This window comes from Macaca fascicularis, chromosome 13 (assembly GCF_037993035.2).
Source record: "Macaca fascicularis isolate 582-1 chromosome 13, T2T-MFA8v1.1".
NCBI classification, from domain to species: domain Eukaryota; kingdom Metazoa; phylum Chordata; class Mammalia; order Primates; family Cercopithecidae; genus Macaca; species Macaca fascicularis.
Genome location: NC_088387.1, coordinates 15,924,178 through 15,947,955, shown reverse-complemented (window position 1 = coordinate 15,947,955; position 23,778 = coordinate 15,924,178). Strand labels below are relative to the sequence as shown.

Sequence of the window (23,778 nt, the reverse complement as noted above, 5' to 3'; positions counted from 1 at the left end):
CACTTTGGGAGGACGAGGCGGGTAGATCACGAGGTCAGGAGATTGAGACCATTCCGGCTAATGCGGTGAAACCCCGTCTCTACTAAAAGGACAAAAAATTAACCAGGTGTAGTGGTGGGTGCCTGTAGTCCCAGCTACTTGGGAGGCTGAAGCAGGAGAACAGCATGAACCCAGGAGGCGGAGCTTACAGTGAGCTGAGATTGTGCCATTGCACTCTAGCCTGGGTGGCAGGGCAAGACTCCATCTCAAAAATAAATAAATAAATATATAACCAAAGGATATTATGCAAAAGCAGTGAATACAGTATTGCAGAGCTCTGACATGCAAAAGAAACTTTACAGAAGCTTGGCCTAAGGTGGGGAATAAAAAAGCATTTGTTAGCATTAAGGGAGTGGAAATAATAAGCAACTCAGTTTTTTTTTTTTTTTTTTGAGATGGAGTCTTACTCTGTTGCCCAGGCTGGAGTACAGTGGCTCAATCTCAACACACTGCAATCTCTGCCTCCTGGGTTCAAGCAAACCTCGTGCCTCAGCCTCCTGAGTAGCTGGGATTTCAGGTGTGGGCAATCACGCCCAGCTAAATGTATTTTTAGTAGAGACCGGGTTTCACCATGCTGGCCAGGCTGATCTCAAACTCCTAACTTCAAGTGATCCTCCCACCTTGGCCTCCCAAAGTGCTGGGATTACAGGTGTGAGCCACTGCGTCCGGCCTGCAACTCAGGTTTTTAAACAGGGAATAAAAATAATATTTTGTTATCTGGCAGGATTATATAAGACTAAAAAGAGAAAGAGAACCCAGTTAGGTTTTTATTGAAATAGGTTAAGTATTTGATGTTTTTAACATAAAGCCATAGAAATGGAGAGAAAAGAGATAAACTGGAACAATATCTTATAGCTATGATAGGTCTCTGGTGGCTGACGCATATAGAGAATAAAGGAAATAGAAAAGTTAAAGTGTCTCTAAAGTCAAAAGGTATGAAAAACTGTGGTGCCACTGGTCTAACCAAGGGAAGCAATTTGGTTATGTTGAGTTTGATGAGATAAGTGAGATGTGTGAGAGGGAAACACAACTGTGATATCTGGGTCAGTAGTCATGTCCAGGGATATGAATCTATCTATAGATTATATACTGCACACCTAAAATCACTGAAGTCCTGAGCATGGCCAGGTTTTCTCAGGAGGCTGGGGAAGAGCAGACAGAGAATGAAGTAATAACCATAATTAGAAAATATGGGCTGGGCGTGGTGGCTCATGCCTGTAATCCCAGCACTTTGGGAGGCCAAAGTGGGTGGATCATGAGGTCAAGAGAGCAAGACCATCTTGGCCAACATGGTGAAATCCCGTCTCTACTAAAAATACAAAAATTAGCTGGGCATGGTGACGTGCACCTGTAGTCCCAGCTACTTGCGAGGCTGAGGCAGGAGAATCGCCTGAACCCAGGAGGCAGAGGTTACAGTGAGCCAAGATCACACCACTGCACTCCAGCCTGGTGACAGAGTGAGAGTCCATCTCAGAAAAAGAAAGAAAGAAAAAAGAAAATACGTGGGAAGAAAGAGTAGAATAATTTCAGAACAGAAAGAGACCTAAAGGTAATTAACCCACTCTTTTTACAGTGAATCAGATAGGTAAAACCAACCATGGCAGAGAGGAAGTAGAAGAACAGGGACACAAAGCCAGACAGCCTCCAGCAGACTGACAATCCTCATGGAAATTTTATTTCTCTTTAGACATTTCCCAACTTAATAATTACCTTAATAATATCATCAGTTCCTTCAGTAACAGGTTTTGATTTGAGTTCTTCAATTTCTTTCTCCAATTCTAAACAATTAAAAAATAAAGGACTCCGGTTCAGAAATAAAGAACATAATTACTGGGAAACTGATAAGTACATTCTTACAAAACCCCCCAAAATCTGCAAATTAGAATATATGTAAGCAGAATAGTATGATTAATCTCTGCACTCATCACTATGCTTCAACATTATTACATGGCCAATTTTGTTTCCTCCCAACCTGTATTCACTTCCTCCTTCACTGCTCTTATCCATCTGATAATTTTCAAGCATACTCCAGACATCATATTATTTCACCTGTAAGTACATATAACCTTAAAAGCCACAATCGCATATTAAGAATAAACATTATTGAGAACGGCCTGGCCAACATGGTGAAATCTTGTCTTTACTAAAAATACAAAAATTAGCCAGGCATGGTGGTGGCCGCCTGCAGTCCCAGTTACTCGGGAGGACTTGGCAGGCTGAGGCAGGAGAATCGCTTGAACCCAGGAAGGGGAGGTTGCAGTGAGCTGAGATTGTGCCCCTGCACTCCAGCCTAGCCAACAAGAGCAACACTGTCTCAAAAAAAAAAAAAAAAAGAAGAAACGAAACGTTAATCGAAGTGTTTCACTAGCGAATGCCTAGATCTCAGGCCTAGAACTTCTTTCCAAATAAATTATTCTCTTTATTGCAAAGTGATCCAAACTCCCAAGACATAATTTTATCTTTTCTAATAGAAAACAAGTCTCGGCTTTTAGGCTAAGCAGTTAATATTTGTAAGTCACTGGAAATTCAAGAGCTCATGTACATATACTAAGAAAAAGATCTAAGATCTTTTTCCTTCTGGAATAAAAAGAAAACTGAATAGGGAATCAATCAACTTCAACAGATAAATATACTTTAATGTCTATAAATGGAAATCTTTTATTATTTTAATTGAGGAAGCGTTCCATCTCTTTGGGCTTATCTTCTGTCTCTAACATTTCAACTGACTTCTCTTGAAAAAACGCTTTACTCAGAATAATCTAAAGTCTACATGAAGGAAAAACACTTAACTTGCACAAACTTTAAAAATCCTCCTCCCTGACTTTAACAACTCAAAAGTCACTGTGGTTTAAAGACGTGGGAATAATTTAGAAATCAGAGGTAAATTTTTAGAATGTTAAATAACAGATTCTACTACACTAAGGTGTACTTGGAATCACTGGAAAACAAAAACAAGCCAATGCATTATTTTAAAAACTACCATTTTAAACCACGATTAAAGAGACTGTGATCAAGATGAGTATTTTCAACCCAATACCTGTACACCTTGACTTAGCTTTCTGTATTAGCATCATCTGTTTCTTGGCAAACTTGATGAGGTCTTCTTTGGGCAATGTTTCCAGCTGAAAGATGTGGTTATGTTACCAACTTGTTACAACTCATGTTTCTAGTATACCACAAAAAACAAACAATGTCTGCCAGAAAACAAAAACATTCTACAGAATAAATCTTTATGCCAACAGCATACTTTGTTCCACTTTTTTTTTTTTTGAGACAGAGTCTCGCTCTATTGCCCAGGCCGGAGTGCAATGACACGATTTTGGCTCACTGCAACCTCTGCCTCCCAGGTTCAAGCAATTCTCCTGCCTCAGCCTCCCAAATAGCTGGGATCACAGGCGCCCGCTACCACGCCCGGCTAATTTTTGTAGTCTGAGTAGAAACGGGGTTTCACCATGTTGGCCAGGCTGGTCTCAAACTCCTGACCTCAGGTGATCCACCCGCCTCGGCCTCCCAAAGTGTTGGGATTACAGGCGTGAGCCACCGCGCCCGGCCACATCTTTTAAAATAAGGAAATGCAACGTCAACTCTGTAATTGCTATGCAAGTACTAAAAATTAGTTATGCGACTACTATTAAACGCAAATACCAGGGCATATCCTCTTATAGCTAATGTTACAGGTTGACATTGCTAGCTTTTGATTTAATTGTAAAATTAGTGGGTTGGAGCTAATGCTACTTAAAATTGCTTGGAGCTGTAAAAGTATTTCATTCTATTTAAGGCTGAAAGTGTCACAAGAAAATGTAAGCATAATTACAGCAGCAAGATGAACCAGGTGACATTCAGGCTTTAATTAAAAAATTAAGCTTTACCACTTGAAAAAATTACTTAAGCCTGTAGTCTCAGGTTTAAGCTTTACCACTTGAGAAAATTACTTAAGCCTGTGGTCTCAGGTTTCTCAACAACAGTACCTATCTCACGGTTATCATGAAGCTTAAATGAAGTAACTGAGTGGTTAGGCAAGTGCCTGAAATTTAGCATGCAAGCAATAAACCTTAGCAATAAACTACTATCGTTTAGCATGATTAAATGTTAAACACCGTACAAGGCCATAAAACTGGACTAATTCAACGCTTTGACAATGTAAAAACTGGAGCCCACAGATCAGAATCCCTTGATCCCTACACTATGTCACTGCTCCTTCCACTACATCACTATATAAACCTTCTTAAATTAGACTGCTTTGTTTCATGTTCGAAAAATCGCAGGATCTCCCAGCAGTGCTAACCAGGAGCAGGAAGTAAACAAAAAGTCTTTTTATATCGGGGTGGGCGGGGGAGAAAGAAACAGGAAATGGATTGGTGACTGCGTCAACTAAAATTGAGATCCCTTGGAGCAAGGATATTAAAAAAATAAATTATATGTGTGTGTGTATATATACATATATATATAGCGCCCCCCTTCTTCATGCCAAAGTTTTCCAATTCATCACCCTTCCAGTCTTCAGGGAGCCCGCTATTCAAGTATCCTCTTCACCTTAGATTTCCCGGTCCCAGGGGTAGCTGGTGAAGCCACCCCATCTTGAACAGGATCCTACAAAACAAAATCAAACGCAGGTGTCAGAAGAACTCTTTTCCTAATCCCACACGGAACGCGTGGAACCTTTACAGGGAAAAACCTTCTATGGAATCAAGTGGTGGAAAGCCTTGTGAGACAGAGAATGAGGGCGGACGGAGGCGGTCGCTGTGGCAAATCGTATACAAACGGGCTCTATGGGGACAGGTAACCGCCAGGGATGGAGTTTAGGGAAGATGTGGCAGGCGACTGCAGAGCGGGCTTCGGGGTACCCTCCGCGCCCTCCCACCGGGCCCACCCCCACATCCCAAGTAGCTGCGCGGAAGGCTTGATGGGAGGCAGTGGGCCCGACCTGAGTTACCTCCATCGCCGCCTGCCTGCCGCTGGCCCGCAACCAGCCGCCGCCACCGCTGCACTTCTGTTTGCGCCAGCCTCTGACGTAGGCTCGACTGCAGGTCAAAGGTCGCGCTCTCCGGGCGGCCCGCCCCCCGCGTCTCCATAGCTACGGCTCGGCAGCACTTCCGCTTACGCCTCTGTGTCCGGGTTAAGGTTTCCCGCGCCGCGCCGAGGGCGGAGTCGGTGTAGGCGTTCTACCTGGGGCTCGACCCCTGGGCCTGCGGGTCACAGGGTAGGTGTGGTTCCCGCCACCGCCGGTTATTGGCATGGGAACGCGGGCCGATTACCCCTTGGGGCCTCGGTTTCCACGTCTGTAAAATCTTGTGAGAGTGAGGAGAGCATTGGATTGAAGTACAAGTCCCTCAGGCCCCGAAGGTGTCTACTAGCCTGCGAGTGCCTGCGGGACCCACAGTTGCTTCCGGGGGTGGCTCCTTAGGCATTTGTGGCCAGCATGGTGCCCGGGAGCTCCGTGACTCACAGGTCAGTGATGAGGTGGAGGACTTCCCTGAGGAGGCGTTCCTTGACTCTGGAGGCTGTGAGGAGGTCCCGGGACAGCTCTGCCCTGTAGCCGCCCAGTACTGCTGGTGATGTGGTAGAGGCAAGATAGTCTGCCAGGGAGCTGGGCAGCTGTGGGAGGAGACTCTGTAGAATAGGGGGCACGAGGGCACGCCGAAGAATCTGTGGTCGAATCCCAGAGCTGCTGCAGTGTCCTGATTGGCGGTCCAGTGCTCTGAGAGCCTTTCTGTTAACTGCTGAAGTGGTTTGCTACACTTTTACCTTTCCATTCATGTTTTCCATACACTCCCATAACTAAGGTGACCTGAAGATAACTCAGTTTCCTGTAGTTTAAATGGTCAAAAGGATGAAGAGGCAGCATACAGTATGTAACCAGTAAATGGTAGCTGCTTATTACTAGGTAAAAGAAGTGTTATTGTGGACATCTACTCTTTGTCTTTGACAGGGTGTATCACCCATAGTGTTTGACTAGGATTGGTTCAGGGGTGGTGTGTGACCTAAGATGTACAGTCAGAAATTTTGAGACTTCTATTTAGTATTTTGGTTTAGTGATACTATTTTCTCTTTCTTTGGATGTGATTGAAGAAACATACAGCCCTGATTGCTGTTGGCAGACAGCTGCCGCTATGGTAGAAAGCAGCCTGAGGACAAAATTGTTAAGAGGAAAAAGCAGCCTAAGGACAAAATTGTTAAGAGGAAAAAAGCAGAGCCGAGGCAGCTCCGGAGGAATGAAACTGGAGCTTTGATAGGTTATCACTGAGTCGGTAAATTCCCTTTAAGTGATCCAGTTAACACTGGGGTTTGCTGTTACTTGTAACAGTGTACACATCTATTGGGAGGAAGAGTTTTCCAACTTGAAGAAAAAAATCTCTATTAATGAGATGACTAGAGAAAATGTCCATAAATCTGGACATTGTGCAGTGGTATAAAATGGGCAACTTTCCTACTGGAGTAGAAAAATTACTGCAGACAATATTTGAAGAAAAGATCTAAGAGCCACCAACATTTTATGGCAGCACATGCTATTAAAGAAGCATTCTCCTTGAAAACCGGCACAAGGTTGAGTGGGGTGGCTCACGCCTGTAATCCCAGCACTTTGGGAGGCCAAGGCGGGCAGATCACTTGAGACCAGGAGTTTGAGACCATCCTGGCCAACATGGTGAAACCCCGTCTCTACTAAAAATACAAAAATTAGCTGGTCGTGGTGGTGCATGCCTGTAGTTGTAGCTACTTAGGAGGCTGAGGCAGGAGAATCTGTTGAACCTGAGAGGCGGAGGTTGTGTGGAGGTTGTAGTGAGTTGAGATTGTGCCGCTGCTCTCCAGCTGGGGTGACAGTGAGACTCCGTCTCAAAAAAAAAAAAAAAAAAAAAAAAGCTGGCACAAGACAAGGATGCCCTCTCAGCACTCCTATTCAACATAGTATTGAAGGTTCTGGCCACAGCAATCAGGAAAGAGAAATAAAGGGCATTCAAATAGGAAGAGAGGAAGCCAAACTACCTGTTTGCAGATGCCGTGATCCTATATCTAGAAAACCCCATTGTCTCAGCCCAAAAGCTTCTTAAGCTGATACGCAAGTTCAGCAGTCTCATGATACACAATCAATGTGCAGAAATTGCTAGCATTCCTATACATTGACAACAGTCAAGCTGAGAGCCAAATCACAAGAGAACTCATTCACAATTGCCACAAAAAGAATAAAGTACCTAGAAATACAGCTAACAAGGGAAGGGAAAGAGCTCTACAAATCAGATGACACAAATGAAAAAATATTCCATGCTCATGGATAGGAAGAATCAATATCATTGAAATGGCCACACTGCCCAAAGCAGTTTATAGATTCAATACTATTCCTATCAAACTACCACCTACTTTATTTGCAGAATTAGAAAAAGCTATTTTAAAATTCATGTGGAACTTGCTGGGCGTGGTGGCTTACGCCTGTAATCCCAGCACTTTGGGAAGCCAAGGCGGGTGGATCACAAGGTCAGGAGATCCAGATCATCCTGGCTAACACAGTGAAACCCTGTGTCTACTAAAAATACAAAAATAAAGTTAGCCAGGCATGGTGGTGGACGCCTGTAGTCCCCACTACTCGGGAGGCTGAGGCAGGAGAATGGCATGAACCCAGGAGGCAGAGCTTACAGTGAGCTGAGATCGCGCCACTGCACTCCAGCCTGGGTGACAGAGCAAGACTCCGTCTCAAAAAAATAAATAAATAAAAATAAAATTCATGTAGAACTAAAAAAGAGCCCAAATAGCCAAGGCAGTCCTAAGCAAAAAGAACAAAGCTGGAGGCATCATGGTACCTGACTTCAAACTATATTGCAGGGCTACAGTAACCAAAACAGCATGGCACTGGTACAAGAGCATACACATTGACCAATGGAACAGAATAGACAACCCAGAAATAAGATCGTATACCTACAACCATCTGATCTTCAACAAACCTGATGGAAACAAGCAATGGGGAAAGGATTCCCTATTCAGTAAATGGTGCTGGGATAACTGGCTAGCCATATGCAGAAAATTGAAACTGGACCCCTTTCTTACACTATATAGAAAAACTAACTCAAGATGGATTAAAGACTTAAATGTAAAACCCAAAACTATAGAAATCCTGGAAGACAATCTAGGCAATACCGTTCAGGATATAGGCATGGGCAAAGATTTCATGACAAAGCAATTGCAACAAAAGCAAAAATTGACAAGTGGGATCTAATTAAACTAAAGAGCTTCTCACAGCAAAATAAACTATCAGAGTAAACAACCTACAGAATGGGAGAAAATTTTTGCAAACTATGATCTGACAAAGGTCTAATAGCCAACACCTATAAGAAACTTAAATTTATTTATTTATTTTATTATACTTTAAGTTCTAGGGTACATGTGCACAATGTGCAGGTTTGTTACATATGCATACATGTGCCATGTTGGTGTGCTGCACCCGTTAACTCGTCATTTACATTAGGTATATCTAAATACCGCATGTTCTCACTCATAGGTGGGAATTGAACAATGAGATCACTGGGACACAGGAAGGGGGTCATCACATACCGGGTCCTATGGTGGGGGCGGGGCGGGGAGGGATACCATTAAGAAACTTAAATTTACAAGAAAAAAATCTATTGAAAAGTTGGCAAAAGACGTGAACAGACACTTCTCCAAAGAAGACATACATGTGGCCAACAAACAAAAAAAAGCTCAACATCACTGATCATTAGAGAAATGCAAATCAAAATCACAATGAGATACCATCTTATGCCAGTCAGAATGACCATTATTAAAAAGTAAAAAAAAAATAACAGATGCTGGCAAGGTTGTGGAGAAAAAGGAATGCTTATACACTGTTGGTGGGTGTGTAAATTAGTTCAACCATTATGGAAGACAGTGTGGCAGTATGGTGATTCCTCAAAGATCTAAAAACAGAAATACCATTTGACCAGCAATCGCCTTATTGTGTATATACCCAAAGCAGTATAAATCATTCTCTTATAAAGACACGTGCACATATATGTTCACTGCAGCACTATTTAAAATATCAAAGACATGGAATCAACCTAACTGCCCATCAATGATAGACTGGATAAAGGAAACGTAGTACATATACACCATGGAATACTATGTAGCTATTAAAAGAAACAAGATCATGTCCTTTGCAGGAACATGAATGAGGCTGGAGGCCATTATCCTCAGAAAACTAATGCAGGAACAGAAAACCAATACCACATGTTCTCACTTATAAGTGGGAGCTAAATGATAAGAACAAATTGACACATAGTGGGGAACAACACACAGTGGGGCCTAATGGAGGGGTTGGAGGGTGGGAGAAGGGAGAGGATCAGGAAAAATAACTAATAGATACTAGGCTTAATAACTGGGTGATGAAGTAATTGGTACAACCACCATGACACATGCTTACCTATGTAACCTGCATGTCATGCACAGGTACCCCTGAACTTAAATGTTAAAAAAAAAGTGGATAAATGATTTCACAGACAGCATTGTTAGAACTGGAAGACTGAGCGGCGTTTGAGAAAAGAGGAATTCCTACATAAAGTATAATACATTGCCTTTTATATAGCAGGCATTCCATGAATGCTTAATTGAATCAATTAATGTATTAAAGGATCAAGGAACAGAACATAAGATCACTAGTCAGTTTTTCCCCAGGTTTTGAATAAGCTTGAAGCTAAAACTTTGGAGTTATTTGTTCTATCTGTTGATACAAATGATGTTATAGCATTTTTTTTTTTCCTTTCTGGTATGGAATCCAGTCTGGGATCAGGTATTACATTTGTCACGTCTCTTCAGACTCCTTTAATCTGGAGCACACAGTTTTTTTTGGTGTTTTGTAAAATTAACATTTTCAAGACTGTAATTCTCCCCATCTTTTTTTTTTTTCAGTTAACATAGAATGGATTTTCCTTTTGGCATGCAGTTCTTTGAATTTTTTTTTTTTTTTTTTTTTTAGACGGGGTCTTGCTCTGTCACCCAGGCTGGAGTGCAGTGGCCAGATCTAAGCTCACTGCAAGCTCCGCCTCCCGGGTTCACGCCATTCTCCTGCCTCAGCCTCCCGAGTAGCTGGGACTACAGGCGCCCGCCACCTCGCCCGGCTAGTTTTTTGTATTTTTAAAGTAGAGACGGGGTTTCACCGGGTTCGCCAGGATGGTCTCGATCTCCTGACCTCGTGATCTGCCCGTCTTGGCCTCCCAAAGTGCTGGGATTACAGGCTTGAGCCACCGCGCCCGGCCCAGTTCTTTGAATTTTAATACACATATAGACATGTAACCATCAGCACAATCAAGTTACAAAAAAGCACTATTATCTTTCAAACTCCCTTATACTTGTCTGTTTTAGCCACGCTCTCCTTCCATCCCTAATTCCTGGCAACACCATGATCTGTTTTTCATCACTATACTTTTGTCCTTTCATGAATATAACATAAATGGAAATATACAGTATGAACCTTTTGAGACTGGCTTCTTCCAGTCAGCATAATGCCTTTGAGATTCATCCAAATTGTTGCATTTACTGATAATTTGTTTCTTTTTATTGCTAAGTAATATTCATGGTACGGATGCATGACAATTTGCTTATTAGGTTATTAATCCTAATAAAATTAAACAGTAAGTATATGTTTAACTTTTTTTTCTTTTTTTTTGTTTGTTTGTTTGTTTTTGAGACAGAGTCTCACTCTGTTGCCCAGGCTGGAGTGCAGTGGCAAGATCTCGGCTCACTGCAAGCCATGCCTCCTGCGTTCACACCATTGTCCTGCCTCAGCCTCCCAAGTATGTATGTAGGACTATAGGCACCTGCCACCACGCCCAGCTATTTTTTTTTTGTCTTTTTAGTAGAGATGGGGTTTCACTGTATTAGCCAGGATGGTCTCGATCTCCTGACCTCGTGATCCACCCGCCTCGATCTCCAAAAGTGCTGAGATTACAGGTGTGAGCCACCGCGCCCGGCCATTTTTTTTTTTGTTTTTTTGAGACAAGGCCTCACTCTTTCACCCAGGTGGGAGTGCAGTGGTGTGATCATGGCTCACTGCAGCCTTGAACTCCTAGGCTCAAGAGATCCTCCCACCTCAACCTCCTAAGTAGCTGTGACTACAGGCACATGCCACCATGCCTGGCTAATTTTTAATTTTTTTTTTTTTTTTGTAGACATGACGTCTCACTATGTTGCTCAGGCTGATTTGAGCTTCTGGCCTCAAGTGATCCTCCTATCTCGGCCTCCAAAGTGCTGGGATTACAGACATAAGCCACTGTGCCCAGCCATGTTTAACTTTTTAAGAAACTGCCAAACTGTTAATCCTGATTGTTACCCAGGACATCACCAAGAGGAGATGATCTTTTCCTGGGGATGGCTGCATTTAGTGACCAACTGCCTGAGCAAGAGGCACAGACCACGAGATGAGAAAGACAATCAAAAAGCTTTCTGGGCTGGATAAAGTGGCTCACACCTGTAATCCCAGCACTTTGAGAGGCCAAGGTGGGTGGATTGCTTGAGCCCAGGAGTTCAAGACCAGCCTGGGCAATGTGGCAAGACCCCATCTCAAAAAAACCAAAAAAAACCCTTTCTGATTTTGTTTTAATGGAGGCTTTTTGAATGCTTAACAATATCAGATGCCTTTGGATGGGAAACAGCATTGAGTACCTTGGCTATCAACCCATTGTTGAGTAGCTGTTGCAATAAAAGTTGTACCATGGTTAGGTTGCAAATTGTCCAGAAAACCAAACACAGGATACATATTAGTTTCAGGGCCATACAAGTGTAACTATGGTTGGCTGATTGGACTGAAATGACAGCACTGTAGCCTGAAAAATTGTCAACAGAGTTGAGGCACCACCAATAGCCTGGGAGGGCTCAAAGGTCTACTGTCATCAGTCTGCTGGAGAGAATCAGACCAACTTTGGGCAGGAGCCACAAGTGACAGCCTCTGCAGAACAGAGTCCTTCCCTTTTTGCCTTGTCTGCCGTGGTGGATATGTGGCCATATCTGGTGTGATGATGGATCTAGGTAGCAACAGAGTAGCAATCAAGGCAATGCAAACTCAGCAACTTGATTCTGGTTGGTCTCATCAGGGAATGGGCCCTTCCTGTGGGTGTTTACATAGGAATCCCCAAAAGTTTAATCAGCAGCTGTAATTCATTTCGACAGTTCACAGCCCTATGATGCATGTCTTTAATCTGCTAATCTGTAGTTTTCAAAGTGACAGACCAATGGCTAGGCCGTTGGCAACAGCGTAAGTCTGTAAACATATAGCAAAATTCACCAAGGGAGGTATTGGCCGAAACTCTGAGAAGGTCCTTGAGTTCTGTTCTTTGAGTAGAGGTACTATATCTGTTTTTAGTTCTGCAAAGCTGGCACTGAAGTTGAAAAGCTGCTGCAGTCTGGTGGAAACCATTCAGATTCAACCTAGCCACACCAGACTCAAGATTTAAGAGAATCTTTGTGAAGTGAGGGCCCCATTGAGCTAGTAAAATGGCTCACATGGCTGAGTCAGGGTAAAATTTTCCCAAGAGAGCCGCGAATTTTTTTTTCGAGACAGAGTCTTGCTCTGTCGCCCAGGCTGGAGTGCAGAGGTGGGATCTCAGCTCACTGCAACCTCCACCTCCCAGGTTCAACCAGTTCTCCTGCCTCAGCCTCTCAGTTAGTGGGATTACAGGCGCTCGCTACCATGCCCGGCTAATTTTTTGCCGGGGAAAGGTGGGAATGCAAATTAATTCAGACCCTATGGAAAACAGTTTGGAGATTTCTCAAAGAATCCAAAGGGAAACAAATCATTCTACAAAAAAGACACCTGCATTTATATGTTTACTGCAGCACTATTTATTTATAATAGCAAAGACAGATCATCAACCTAGCTGCCCATCAGTGGTGGATTGGATAAAGAAAATGTGATACATATATACCAGGGAATACTATGTAGCCATAAAAAGAATGAAATCATGGCCAGGTGTGATGGCTCACACCTGTAATCCCAGCACAATGGGAGGCCTAGGCGGGTGGATTGAGCGCAGGAGTTTGAGACCAACCTGGACAACATGGGAAAACCCCATCTCCACAAAAAATACAAAAATTAGCTGGGTGTGGTGGCATGCCTCTGTAGTCCTAGGTACTTGGGAGGCTGAGGTGGGGGGATGGCTTGAGCCCAGGAGGCAGAGGTTGCAATGAGCTGAGATCATGCCACTGTACTTCAGCCTGGGCGGCAGAGCCATACCCTGCCTCAAAAAGAAAAAAAAAAAAAAAGGAAAAAGAAATCATGTCCTTTCCAGTAACATGTATGCAGCTGAAGGCCATTATCCTAAGTGAATTAATGCAGAAACATAAAGCCAAATACTGCAGATTCTCACTTACAAGTCAAAGCTAAACATTGGGTACACACAGACAGAAAGATGGGAACAATAGACAACGGGGATTCCAAAAGTGGAGAGGGAGGAAGGGAAGGGTTGGAAAACTATCTATCTGGTATTATGTTTACTACTCGGGCAACAGCATCATTAGGAGCCCAAACCTCAGCATCCCACAATATACCCATGTAACAAACCTGCACAAGTACCCCCTGAATCTAAAATAAAAATGAAAATAAAAGCTGCTTTTGAAAAGGGATGGTAGCCATGCCAGAGAGACAATGAGTCCAAAACCCAAGGGGTACTTCCAGGTGAAGGCTGCCTCCCTTCACTAGAGGCTATCATCGACAAAATCATCAGTCACAGGCACTTTTGGATTCAAGTGGTAATTAGGGGTGTGGAACCCTCTAAGTAGCGAGCATGCTACAGCTCAACAGCTTCCAGTGCAGCCTATCAATTTGCAGCCCACTTAAATGATACTCATTTATGAGTTAGCCAAGTAGAATGCCCAAATGAAGCAGATACTGTCTCTGGTGTCCAAAGAGCCCCATAAGGCTCTGGGCCTCCATTTTGTTGGGAGAGAGCAAATAGATAGCCGTCTTTCCTTCACTTTCAAAGTGATGGAGCATTGTGAGTTCACTCAATCCACATAGTTCTAAGAAACTTGTTAACAGGCCCCTCAATTTATTTACTTTTATTATTATTTTCTGAGTCAGTCTCACTCTGTTGCCCAGACTGGAGTGTAGTGGTGCAATCTCAACTCACTGCAACCTCTACCTCCTGGGTTCAAGCAATTCTTGTACCTCAGTCTCCTGAGTAGCTAGGATTATAGGCAAGCACCACCACACACTGATAATTTTTTTAAATTAATTAATTAATTTTGAGACAGTCTCGCTCTGTCGCCCAGGCTGGAGTGCAGTGGTGTGATCTCGGCTCATTGCAAGTTCTGCCTTCCGAGTTCACTCCATTCTCCTGCCTCAGCCTCCCGAGTAGCCAGGACTATAGGTTCCTGCTACCAGGCCTGGCTAATTTTTTTTGTATTTTTAGTAGAGACAGGGTCTCACTGTGTTAGCCAGGATGGTCTCAATCTCCTGACCTCATGATCTGCCTGCCTCAGTCCCCCAAAGTGCTGGGATTACAGGCGTGAGCCATCGCACCTGTCTCACACTACTAATTTTTGTATTTTTAGTAGAGATGGAGTTTTGTCATGTTGGCCAGACTGGTCTTGTATTCCTGGCCTTAAGTGATCTGCCTGCCTCTTCCTCCCAAAGTGCTAGGATTACAGGCATTAGCCACCTCACCCGGCTCAGGCCCCTGAATTTCACTGGGGTTATTGGCAGAGGTGTGGTAGCACCACAATCAGGTCCATTGAAACCAAGGTTGCTGATTTGCCAACCAATAGCACACTCTATGGTGAATGATTTGGATATCAGAGGGGAGATGCATTTACATTAAATCTTCACCCACCCACTGGTAGCAAATGACAGAAGAGTTTGTCCCACTAGCTGTTTTTAACATGAAGCCGTTTCTTATTGGAAAGATCGTCTTTGGCACTTATGGGAGAGGGAAGTACAAACATGGAATCCAGTGGTTCCTATATAACAGGGGTCCCCAACCCCCTGGCTGTGGCCATTAGATTCTCATAGTGCAAACTCTATGGTGAACTGTGCATGTGAGTTTGCATGCTCCTTATGATAATCTTTACACCTTGAAACAATTTCATCCTGAAACTGTTACTGGAAAGGGGTCCTGATCCAGACCCCAAGAGAGGATTCTTGGATCTTGTGCAAGAAAGAATTCAAGGTGAGTCCATAAAGTGAGAACAAGTTTATTAAGAAAGTAAAGGAATAAAATAATGGCTACTCCATAGGCAGAGCAGCCCTGAGCTGCTGGTTGCCCATTTTATGGTTATTTCTTGATTATATGCTAAACAAGGAGTGAATTATTCATGAATTTTCTTAGAAAGGGGTGGGCAATTCCTGGAGCTGAGGGTTCCTCCCTTTTTTGGACCATGTAGGTAACTTCCTGATGTTGCCATGGTATCGGGGGAATCACTCCCCAATATTTCAACTAAATGTTGGCCAGTCTGAGAAATAAAGAGAAAGAGTACAAAGAGAGGAATTTTACAGCTCGGCTGCCGGGGGTGACATCACATATTGGTAGGTCCGTGATGCCTCCTGAGCCGCAAAACCAGCAAGTTTTTATTAGGGATTTCAAAAGGGGAGGGGGTGTACGAACAGGGAGTAGGGCACAAAGATCACATGCTTCAAAGGGCAAAAAAGGAGAACAAAGTTCACATGCTTCTGAGGCCAATAAAGATCACAAGGCAAAGGGCAAAGCAAGATTACAAGGCAAGGGCAAAATTAGAATTACTGATGAGGGTCTATGTTTGGCTATGCACGTATTGATAAACATTTTAAACAACAGAAAACAGAGTTCAAGAGCAGAGAACCGGTCTGACCTCAAATTCACCAGGGTGGGATTTTTTTCCTACCCTAATAAGTCTGAGGGTACTGCAGGAGACCAGGGCATATTTCAGTCCTTATCTGAACCACATAAGATAGATACTCTCAGAGTGGCTGTTTATAGACCTCCCCCCAGGAATCCATGCCATGCCATGCCATGCCATGCCATGCCATTCCATTCCAGTCCATTCCATTCGTCTTAATATTTAATATTCCTTGCTAGGATAAGAATTGCTAGAGATATCTGTCCTACTTGCACGTCCATTTATAGGCTCCCTGCAAGAAGAAAAATATTGCTCTATTCTGCCCGACCCTGCAGGCAGTCACACCTAATGGTTGTCTTCCCTTGTTCCCGAAAATCACTGTTACTCTGTTTGTTTTCAAGGTGCACTGATTTCATGTTGTTCAAACACCCATGTTTTAAAATTTGTACAATAGTGGTCCTGAGGTGATGTATATCCTTAGCTTACGAAGATAACAGGATTAAGAGATTAAAGTAAGACAGGCGTAAGAAATTATAAGAATATTATTAGGGAAGTGATAAATGTCCGTGTTAAAATGAAATCTTCACAATTTATGTTCAGAGATTGCAGTAGAGACAGGCATATGAAATTATAAAAGTATTAATTTTTGGAACTGATAAATGTCCATGAGATCTTCACAATTTATGTTCCTCTGCTGTGGCTCCAGCTGGTCCCTCCATTTGGGGTCCCTGACTTCCTGCAACACCATGGCATTTGTAAACTGTCATGGTGCTGGTAGGAGTGTAGCAGTGATGACAACCTGAGGTCACTCTCATAGCCATCTTGGTTTTGGTGGATTTTAGCAGGCTTCTTTACTGCAACCTGTTATCAGCAAGGTCTTTATGACCTGTATCTTTTTTTTTTTTTTTTTGAGATGAAGTTTTGCTCTTGTTGCGCAGGCTGGAGTGCAATGGCATGATCTCAGCACACTGCAACATCCGCCTCCTGGGTTCAAGCAATTCTACTACCTCAGCCTCCTAAGTAGCTGGGATTACAGGAATGCACCACTACGCCCAGCTACTTTTTGTATTTTTAGTAGAGACAGGGTTTCTCTATGTTGGTCAGGCTGATCTCAAACTCCCAACCTCAGGTGATTCATCCGCCTCGGCCTCCCAAAGTGCTGGGATTACAGGCATGAGCCACCGCACCCAGCCTATGACCTGTATCTTATACTGACCTCCTATCTCATCCTGTGACTAACAATCTGGGAACACAGCCCAGTAGCTCTCAGCCTTATTTACCCAGTACCTATTCAAGATAGAGTTGCTCTGGTTCAAACATCTCTGACAAAACCATTCCTACCCCCTGGTCTGTGGAAATGTTGTTTTCTACAAAACTAGTCCCTGGTGCCAAAAAATTTGGGGACCCCTGCTATATAACATACAGGCCAAGAAAAAAACAACAAAACAACGATACATTGAATCAACTGAAAGGGCCCTTCCACAAGGTCACTTTAGCTTCCTTCCTCCACTGTGAACCCTGTGCTGACCCTGTCAATTGAATGTGGGTGTTTTCTCCCAATAATGGACCAGGGAGGGGGGTGACTTTGATGTCTTTGTCTAACGAGTCACACAAATTGTAGTCCCTTTCTTTTGAGGTTTCCTAGCATATTCAGCTGGGTACATATGGACTTATATCCCCCTCTTGTGGAAACAGACACCTCTGCCCAAATCCTAATCACCTTTTAAAAGCAGCTCAGTAGAGAGAGTAGAAGGGAAGCAAAGTGGTTCAGAGGGAGAGGATGGCTCCATATCAGTAAACAAGGCATTATATTACATTTTGTTTTGATCAGAGTGGTGACTGCTTGGGGCTCAAATACATAAACTTTGAATGCTTATGATCCACCAAAAGCTCTATGCCATAATTGCTACACCATTTATTTCAGCTATATAACATCCCTGAAAAGATAGTCCAATAAAAAACTGTTTATAGGCCAGGCATGGTGGCCCACGCCTGTAATGCCAGCACTTCGGGGGGGGCCTAGGCATGTGGGTCACCTGAGGTCAGGAGTTCAGGATCATCCTGCCCAATATGGTGAAACCCTGTCTCTACTGAAAATACAAAAATTAGCTGGGTGTGGTGGCGCACACCTGTAATCCCACCTGCTCAGGAAGCTGAGGCAGGAGAATTGCTTAAACCTGGGAGGCAGAAGTTGCAGTGAGCAGAGATCATGCCACTGCACTCCAGCCTGGATGACAGAGCAAGACTCTCTCAACAACAACAACAACAACAACAACAACAACAAAAACCAAAAAACGGTTTCTCTGCTTGAAAGATTTACAGAAATGTGAGAAATCCATGCAGAATTGCCTAGTATCCTGTGACCTTGCTAAACATATTACTTGTAGATATTTTTTCCTGGATATTTTTATGTAGACAATCATGTCACTGTTTTATTTTTTATTTTCTAATATGTATGCTTAAATTAAGCTAAGATTAATAGGAGTGTGAGAGTGCATATTCTTGCCTTGATCTGATCCAAAGGGAAAGGCATTCAGTCTTTCACTGTGAAGTATAATGTTAGCTGTAAGTTTTTGTGGATGCCCTTCCTTTATCAACCCTCTGCATCTGCAGTTAAACCCTTTCTTTTATAACAACATCTGTCTTTATTATGAAAATTAAATGCAGGTCTGGTGAAATGAAAGTGAGCAAATAAATAAAAATAAATGAATAAATACAATGTGCCTCAACCTACTACACTTCTGGAAGTGCTCCTGTTCTTGTCCTATCACCTTTGTCTCACTAAGTGGCCCGTTCCTTCACTTTGTATATACTTAGTTGACATTCTAATTACATTGAAGTCTTTGTGGCCCAAAACGTTATGGTCTTGTTTATTTAGGGCCTCTGTTTCACTGGGGTAACATGGCCAAGGAGGTTACATTTTTTTGTTATCCATCCATTCATCCATCCATCCATCCATCCATCCATCCATCCATCCATCCATCCATCCATCTTTCTGTCTACATTCCCAAACATATATACACCCATATATATTAATCTATCTTCAATAATCGGCAACTTAGAACTAATCTTGTTTCACTTCTACTCACATCTACTACTTCTCCTAATTTTCCTATATTATTTTTAAATAAATCTAAGCCATCATGTCATTTCATTTATAAGTATTTCTGGATGTATCGCTAAAAGACAGAGACACTTTTTAAGAAGTAGAACAATACCACAGTCACACAAATAACAGTGATTTCTTTATATAATCACACGTCCAATTGCTGTGCACATTTGCCAGATTTTCTTAACAAAATATTCTTCTAGAGTTTGGTTGGTTGATTCAGGATTTTAAACAAGGTCCATACATTGACTGTCTTATCCTCATGAGCAGCCTGCTCTGAATTGTCTCTCAGAGTATACTGCCTATTCTGCACCTAGTTTTTTTAAAAAAGGTCCAGGCCAGGCGTGGTGGCTCCTGCTTGTAATCCTAGCACTTTGGGAGGCAGAAGAGGGCAGATCATCTGAGGTCAGGAGTTCGAGACCAGCCTGGCTAATATGGTGAAACCCCAGCTCTACAAAAAAAATCAGCCAGGTGTGGTAGTGGGCGCCTGTAATCCCAGCTACTGGGGATGCTGAGGCAGGAGAATCACTTGAACCTGGGAGGCAGAGGTTGCAGTTAACCAAGATCACACCATTACAGTCCAGCCTGAGCAACAAGAGCAAAACTCCATCTCAAAAAAAAAAAAAAAAAAAAAAATCCATTATATCCAATTGAATTCATGTCTCTTGAGTCTCTTTTAATCTGAAGGTTCCCTCTTTATTTTTTTATTCCTTGCAATTATTAAGGAGTCATTTGCCCCAGAGACTTTTTACCATTGGATTTTGCTGATTGTATTCTTATGGTCTCATTGACCGTGGCACCTTTCTCACAGTATTTTCTATAAATTACTGGTTTAATTTAATGGCTTTACCAAGCTCAATTTGTGTGATGCATGTGTGTGTGTAAAGAATACTTCATAGATGATAATGTAATTCCATGAGGAAATGGATAAAATCTGCAGTCTTGTGAAGTGAGCAGTAACTGATGATCATTGCCTGGATCTATTAATTCATCAGGAGTCACAAAATGGTAATTTTCTGATCCAATCTTTTGATTTATTAGCTGAGATGCTCCTCTAAGGAGAAATTTCCTCTCATCAACAGTTACATTATCCTGATGATTAGTATTTGACTCTCATTTTACTTTTACTTATAGTTTTCAAAGTGATGGATTTCAAAGCAATTCTCCAAAAGTGGCCAGAATTTTTTTTTTTTTCAGAATCATTCAGGATTCTTGGGTTTAAAATTATTTGATGAGTGCCAATCTATTTTAGCTCTTATCCTCCCAATGTTTACATTGTCCCATTCTTGGCTTATAGGAGGGAGCCACTTCAAGTTGGCTCCGTAGTTGGCCATGTCCTTTTACATAGACCCTTGGTGTTTAACTCTCAAGGTTGGATTGTACGTTAGAGGTCAGCTTCTTCAATCTCTCTTCTCTTCTCATTTCTGCTTGCTATTCAAAGAGGCATCTTGAGGCCCTCTAATTAAATTTTTTTTTTTTTTTTTTTGAGACAGGGTCTCACTCTGTTGCCAAGGCTGGAGAGCAGTGGCACAATCGTGACAGTCTTAACCTCTCAGGCTCAAGCAATCCTCCCACCTCAGCCTTCCAAGTAGCTGGAACTACAGGCATGCATATGCCATCACGCCTGGCTAATATTTTATTTTTTGTAGGGTCAGGGTCTCAGTATGTTACCCAGGCTGGTCTCTAACTCCTGAGCTTAAGTGATGCTCCTGCCTTGGCCTCACAAAGTGTTGGAATTATAGGCGTGAGCCATCACTCCTGGCTCCTAATTGTATATTTACAGCTAACTTCCTTCTTATGCTAATTGTTATCGATATTGCCCCAACACAACAATCATTTCTAGTTGAATTTAGAATATTTTTGTGCTTTTTTGCTTTAACCTGACAATTCAAATACAGCAACAAAACTATATATATATACACACAGGTTAACTAGATGCTATGCACGTTCCAATCCTGTAAACATTTCTCAGAGAAACACTATAAGAAATAGTTACATTCCAGGAATCTGGCTACATGAATAGCTACAGAAGAGTTGATGTTCTCCCAGTGGAACTCTCTTTTTCTCATACTTGAAATCAAAAAGAACCTTTCTTATCTTCCTTTTGATCTTCCTTCCCTCGCCAGCTCTCCACTGCACTTGGTTGGGTAACAGGGTCTGTGAGTTGCAGCCACAGGTAGGGCGGCATCTCCTGGGAATCCCCAGGGAGATGAGGGTCAGCGCACCCCTAAGCTCCAGGTCACCTGTGGCCTCCTTACACAGCTCCAGCTCACCCCCATCTGCCTTCCTGGTTGCCATTGGACAGGGATTTTATTTTCTGAGATGATGGAGGCAGGTATAATGTTCTTGACCATCGGATACCTTCCGTTGTTCCTCTTAAGGAAGAAAATCATTTATTTCTTCCTTCATCAGTTATAGTAAGTGCTAAAATCTTCTAAATATATTTATCATCTTTCATGCTTTAAGAATGAATATTTGTGAATTGACTGTGAGTACTCTGAGATCTTGTGATATTCATAAACCTATAGGAAAGGCCTTAATTTAGATTTTAGGAAAAAAAAGTCTTTATATTTCACATTCTCTGGACTGCAGATAAGTTCACATTTTAAAGATGTATATTACCTTAATGAGCAGAACTATGACCTGTTTAATGAATATGTTTCTTTCCAGTTGTAAAAGTAACACAGTTTCATTGTAGAAGATCTGGAAAATATAGGAAAATTCCAAAAAGAAAATAAAAATCACCTTGAACCATTTATGGAAATAGAAAATAGGAACAATGTTAATAACAATGTCAATAATATGTGCTGTGCTGGTCACATTGTATACTAGATAGAGACTGCTGTATGTTAACCAGCACTACTGACATAATATAATTTGAGCAAGTTGCAGGGCCTTGCCTAAGTAAAAATAGCTTCTTTACCAGCTTGGAATGGTGCCAACATTCCATTATTTCCTGAAGAGCCACATTAAAAGGCACTTGTTGCTCAGGGAGGGTTCAGAGAGACACTTGATCTTTTTTGGTTAGTTCGCTAGCAAGTTTTATTTCAGAAAAATCCTTGGCTCTTCAGCACTTCCATTAACTCTTCAGGTAAGTATGGAAAAATCACATTTGCATTGTATTCTTTTTTCTTTTTTTTTTTTTTTGAGACAGAGTCTTGCTGTGTTACCCAGGCTGGAGTGCTGTGGCGTGATCTTGGCTCACTGCAACCTCTGCTTCTTGGGTTCAAGTGATTCTCTTGCCTCAGCCTCCCGAGTAGTGGAGACTACAGGCAAGTGCCACCATACCTGGCTAATTTTTGTATTTTTAGTAGAGACGGGGTTTCACCATCTTGGCCAGGCTGGTCTTGAACTCCTGACCTCAGGTGATCCACCTGCCTCAGCCTCCCAAAGTGCTAGGATTACAGGCATGAGCCACCACGCCTGGCCCATTTATATTGTATTGATGCAGCTAAAAGATACGACATATGTTTTAATTTACTTTTAATATACTTATTACTTACAAGTGAATGTAGTTCTGACCTAACCTATTGCCTCTTATTATACAGGATAAGAAACCAAGCCAGAATTTAAGGTACTTGCTAAGGTCCATAATATGATTAGGGGTAGAGCCAGTACCAGAACTGAGGATTTTTTTTTTTTTTTTTTAGACTGAGTTTTGCTCTTGTTGCCCAGGCTGGAGTGCAGTGGCACAATCTCGGCTCACTGCAACCTCCGACTCCCAGGTTCTAGCGATTCTCCTGCCTCAGCCTCCCGAATAGCTGGGATTACAGGCATGCGCCACCACACCCAGCTAATTTTTGTATTTTTAGTAGAGACGGGGTTTCACCATGTTGGTCAGGCTGGTCTCGAACTCCCAACCTTAGGTGATCTGCCCACCTCAGCCTCTCAAAGTGCTGGGACTACAGGTGTGAGCCACCACACCCAGTCAGAACTGAGGATTCTTGACCCTCAGTGCAATGCTTTCTCCTCCATGACACAAAAATATTATCTACCTGGTATTATACTGTAGTCACATGAACATGCTATAGCTAGCCAGCATTATTTTTTAATTTATAAAGTAAATTGTTATAACAATATTGAAAATAAATGTTCATGAGTCTTAGATGTTCATACTGGTGATGCAGGATTTTTTTGCTCCTTAGTTCAGCTAATCTGGATTCTTTTCTCATGATCAGGAAGAATTAGGCATGCAGACACATTGAAGGATGAGAAAAGTGGAATTTATTAAGTGAAAAGAAAGCTCTCAGCAAAGAGAGGGGCCCTGAGAGCAAGTTTTCACCTCACAAATTGAATACCAGGGCCACCACACATGAGTTGAAGAGGCCAGGCTCCTCCCCTGCATAAGGCGCAAATTCCTGGTGACTCCATCCTATTCCCCCAGTGCATGTGGGCCTCCAGTCCACTGCGGGCATGCCCAGGCATGCCCCCTGTGCAGGTTCCCCTATCTGCACAAAACATCTGGTGTAAACCCTTGTGTGGCTGGTCAGAGATTCTCTGGGGACCCTTCCCTATCTGCCTAGGCATTTGGCTGTCTCCTGCTTCTGTCGCTGGTGAATTTGGTTTCTGCTTTAAGTCAGGATACACTTCTGTGCATTTAGTTTATTCGATTATGTAATTATTTTATTTGTTTGCCAGGGCTTCTGTAACAGGGTATCACAGACTGGTTGGCTTACACAACAGAAATGTATTGTTTCACAGTCCTGGAGGCTGGAAGTTCAGAGGTGTTGGCAGTGCTGGTTCCTCAGAGGCTGTGAGGAAAGGATCTGTTTCTGGCCTCACTCCTTGGCTCATAGATGGCTGTCTTCCCTTTGTTTCTCTTCCCATCATTTTCCTTCTATGCA

The 23,778-nt window shown here is 42.6% G+C and overlaps 1 protein-coding gene and 1 long non-coding RNA gene across 16 annotated transcripts in view; one reads left to right on the top strand and one right to left on the bottom strand.

Moving 5' to 3' along the window:
- Nucleotides 1–5,047, bottom strand: part of GCC2 (GRIP and coiled-coil domain containing 2) — a 63,589-nt gene extending 58,542 nt beyond the window's left edge. For 4 of the 12 annotated variants that reach the window (XR_283101.5, XR_012422029.1, XM_005575212.4 and 1 more), the window contains exons 1-4: nt 4,964–5,047; nt 4,573–4,629; nt 3,077–3,161; nt 1,750–1,817 (exon numbers count right to left, since the gene is read on the bottom strand). Coding sequence is in view for 6 of the 12 variants with exons in the window: in XM_005575212.4 (XP_005575269.3) it covers nt 1,750–1,817; nt 3,077–3,161; nt 4,573–4,629; nt 4,964–4,978 (225 nt within the window). In the remaining 6 variants the exon portion in view is untranslated. Of the gene's footprint in view, nt 1–1,749; nt 1,818–3,076; nt 3,162–4,528; nt 4,630–4,963 lie in introns of all 12 variants that reach the window. The other 8 variants (XM_005575213.4, XM_074011202.1, XM_074011204.1 and 5 more) reach the window with 7 other exon arrangements.
- Nucleotides 5,048–5,158: 111 nt separating this feature from the next.
- Nucleotides 5,159–23,778, top strand: part of LOC135966776 (uncharacterized) — a 407,986-nt gene continuing 389,366 nt past the window's right edge. For 3 of the 4 annotated variants that reach the window (XR_012422033.1, XR_012422035.1, XR_012422034.1), the window contains exon 1: nt 5,159–5,239. This is a non-coding gene — a long non-coding RNA (uncharacterized lncRNA). Of the gene's footprint in view, nt 5,488–23,778 lie in introns of all 4 variants that reach the window. The other variant, XR_010580361.2, reaches the window with a different exon arrangement.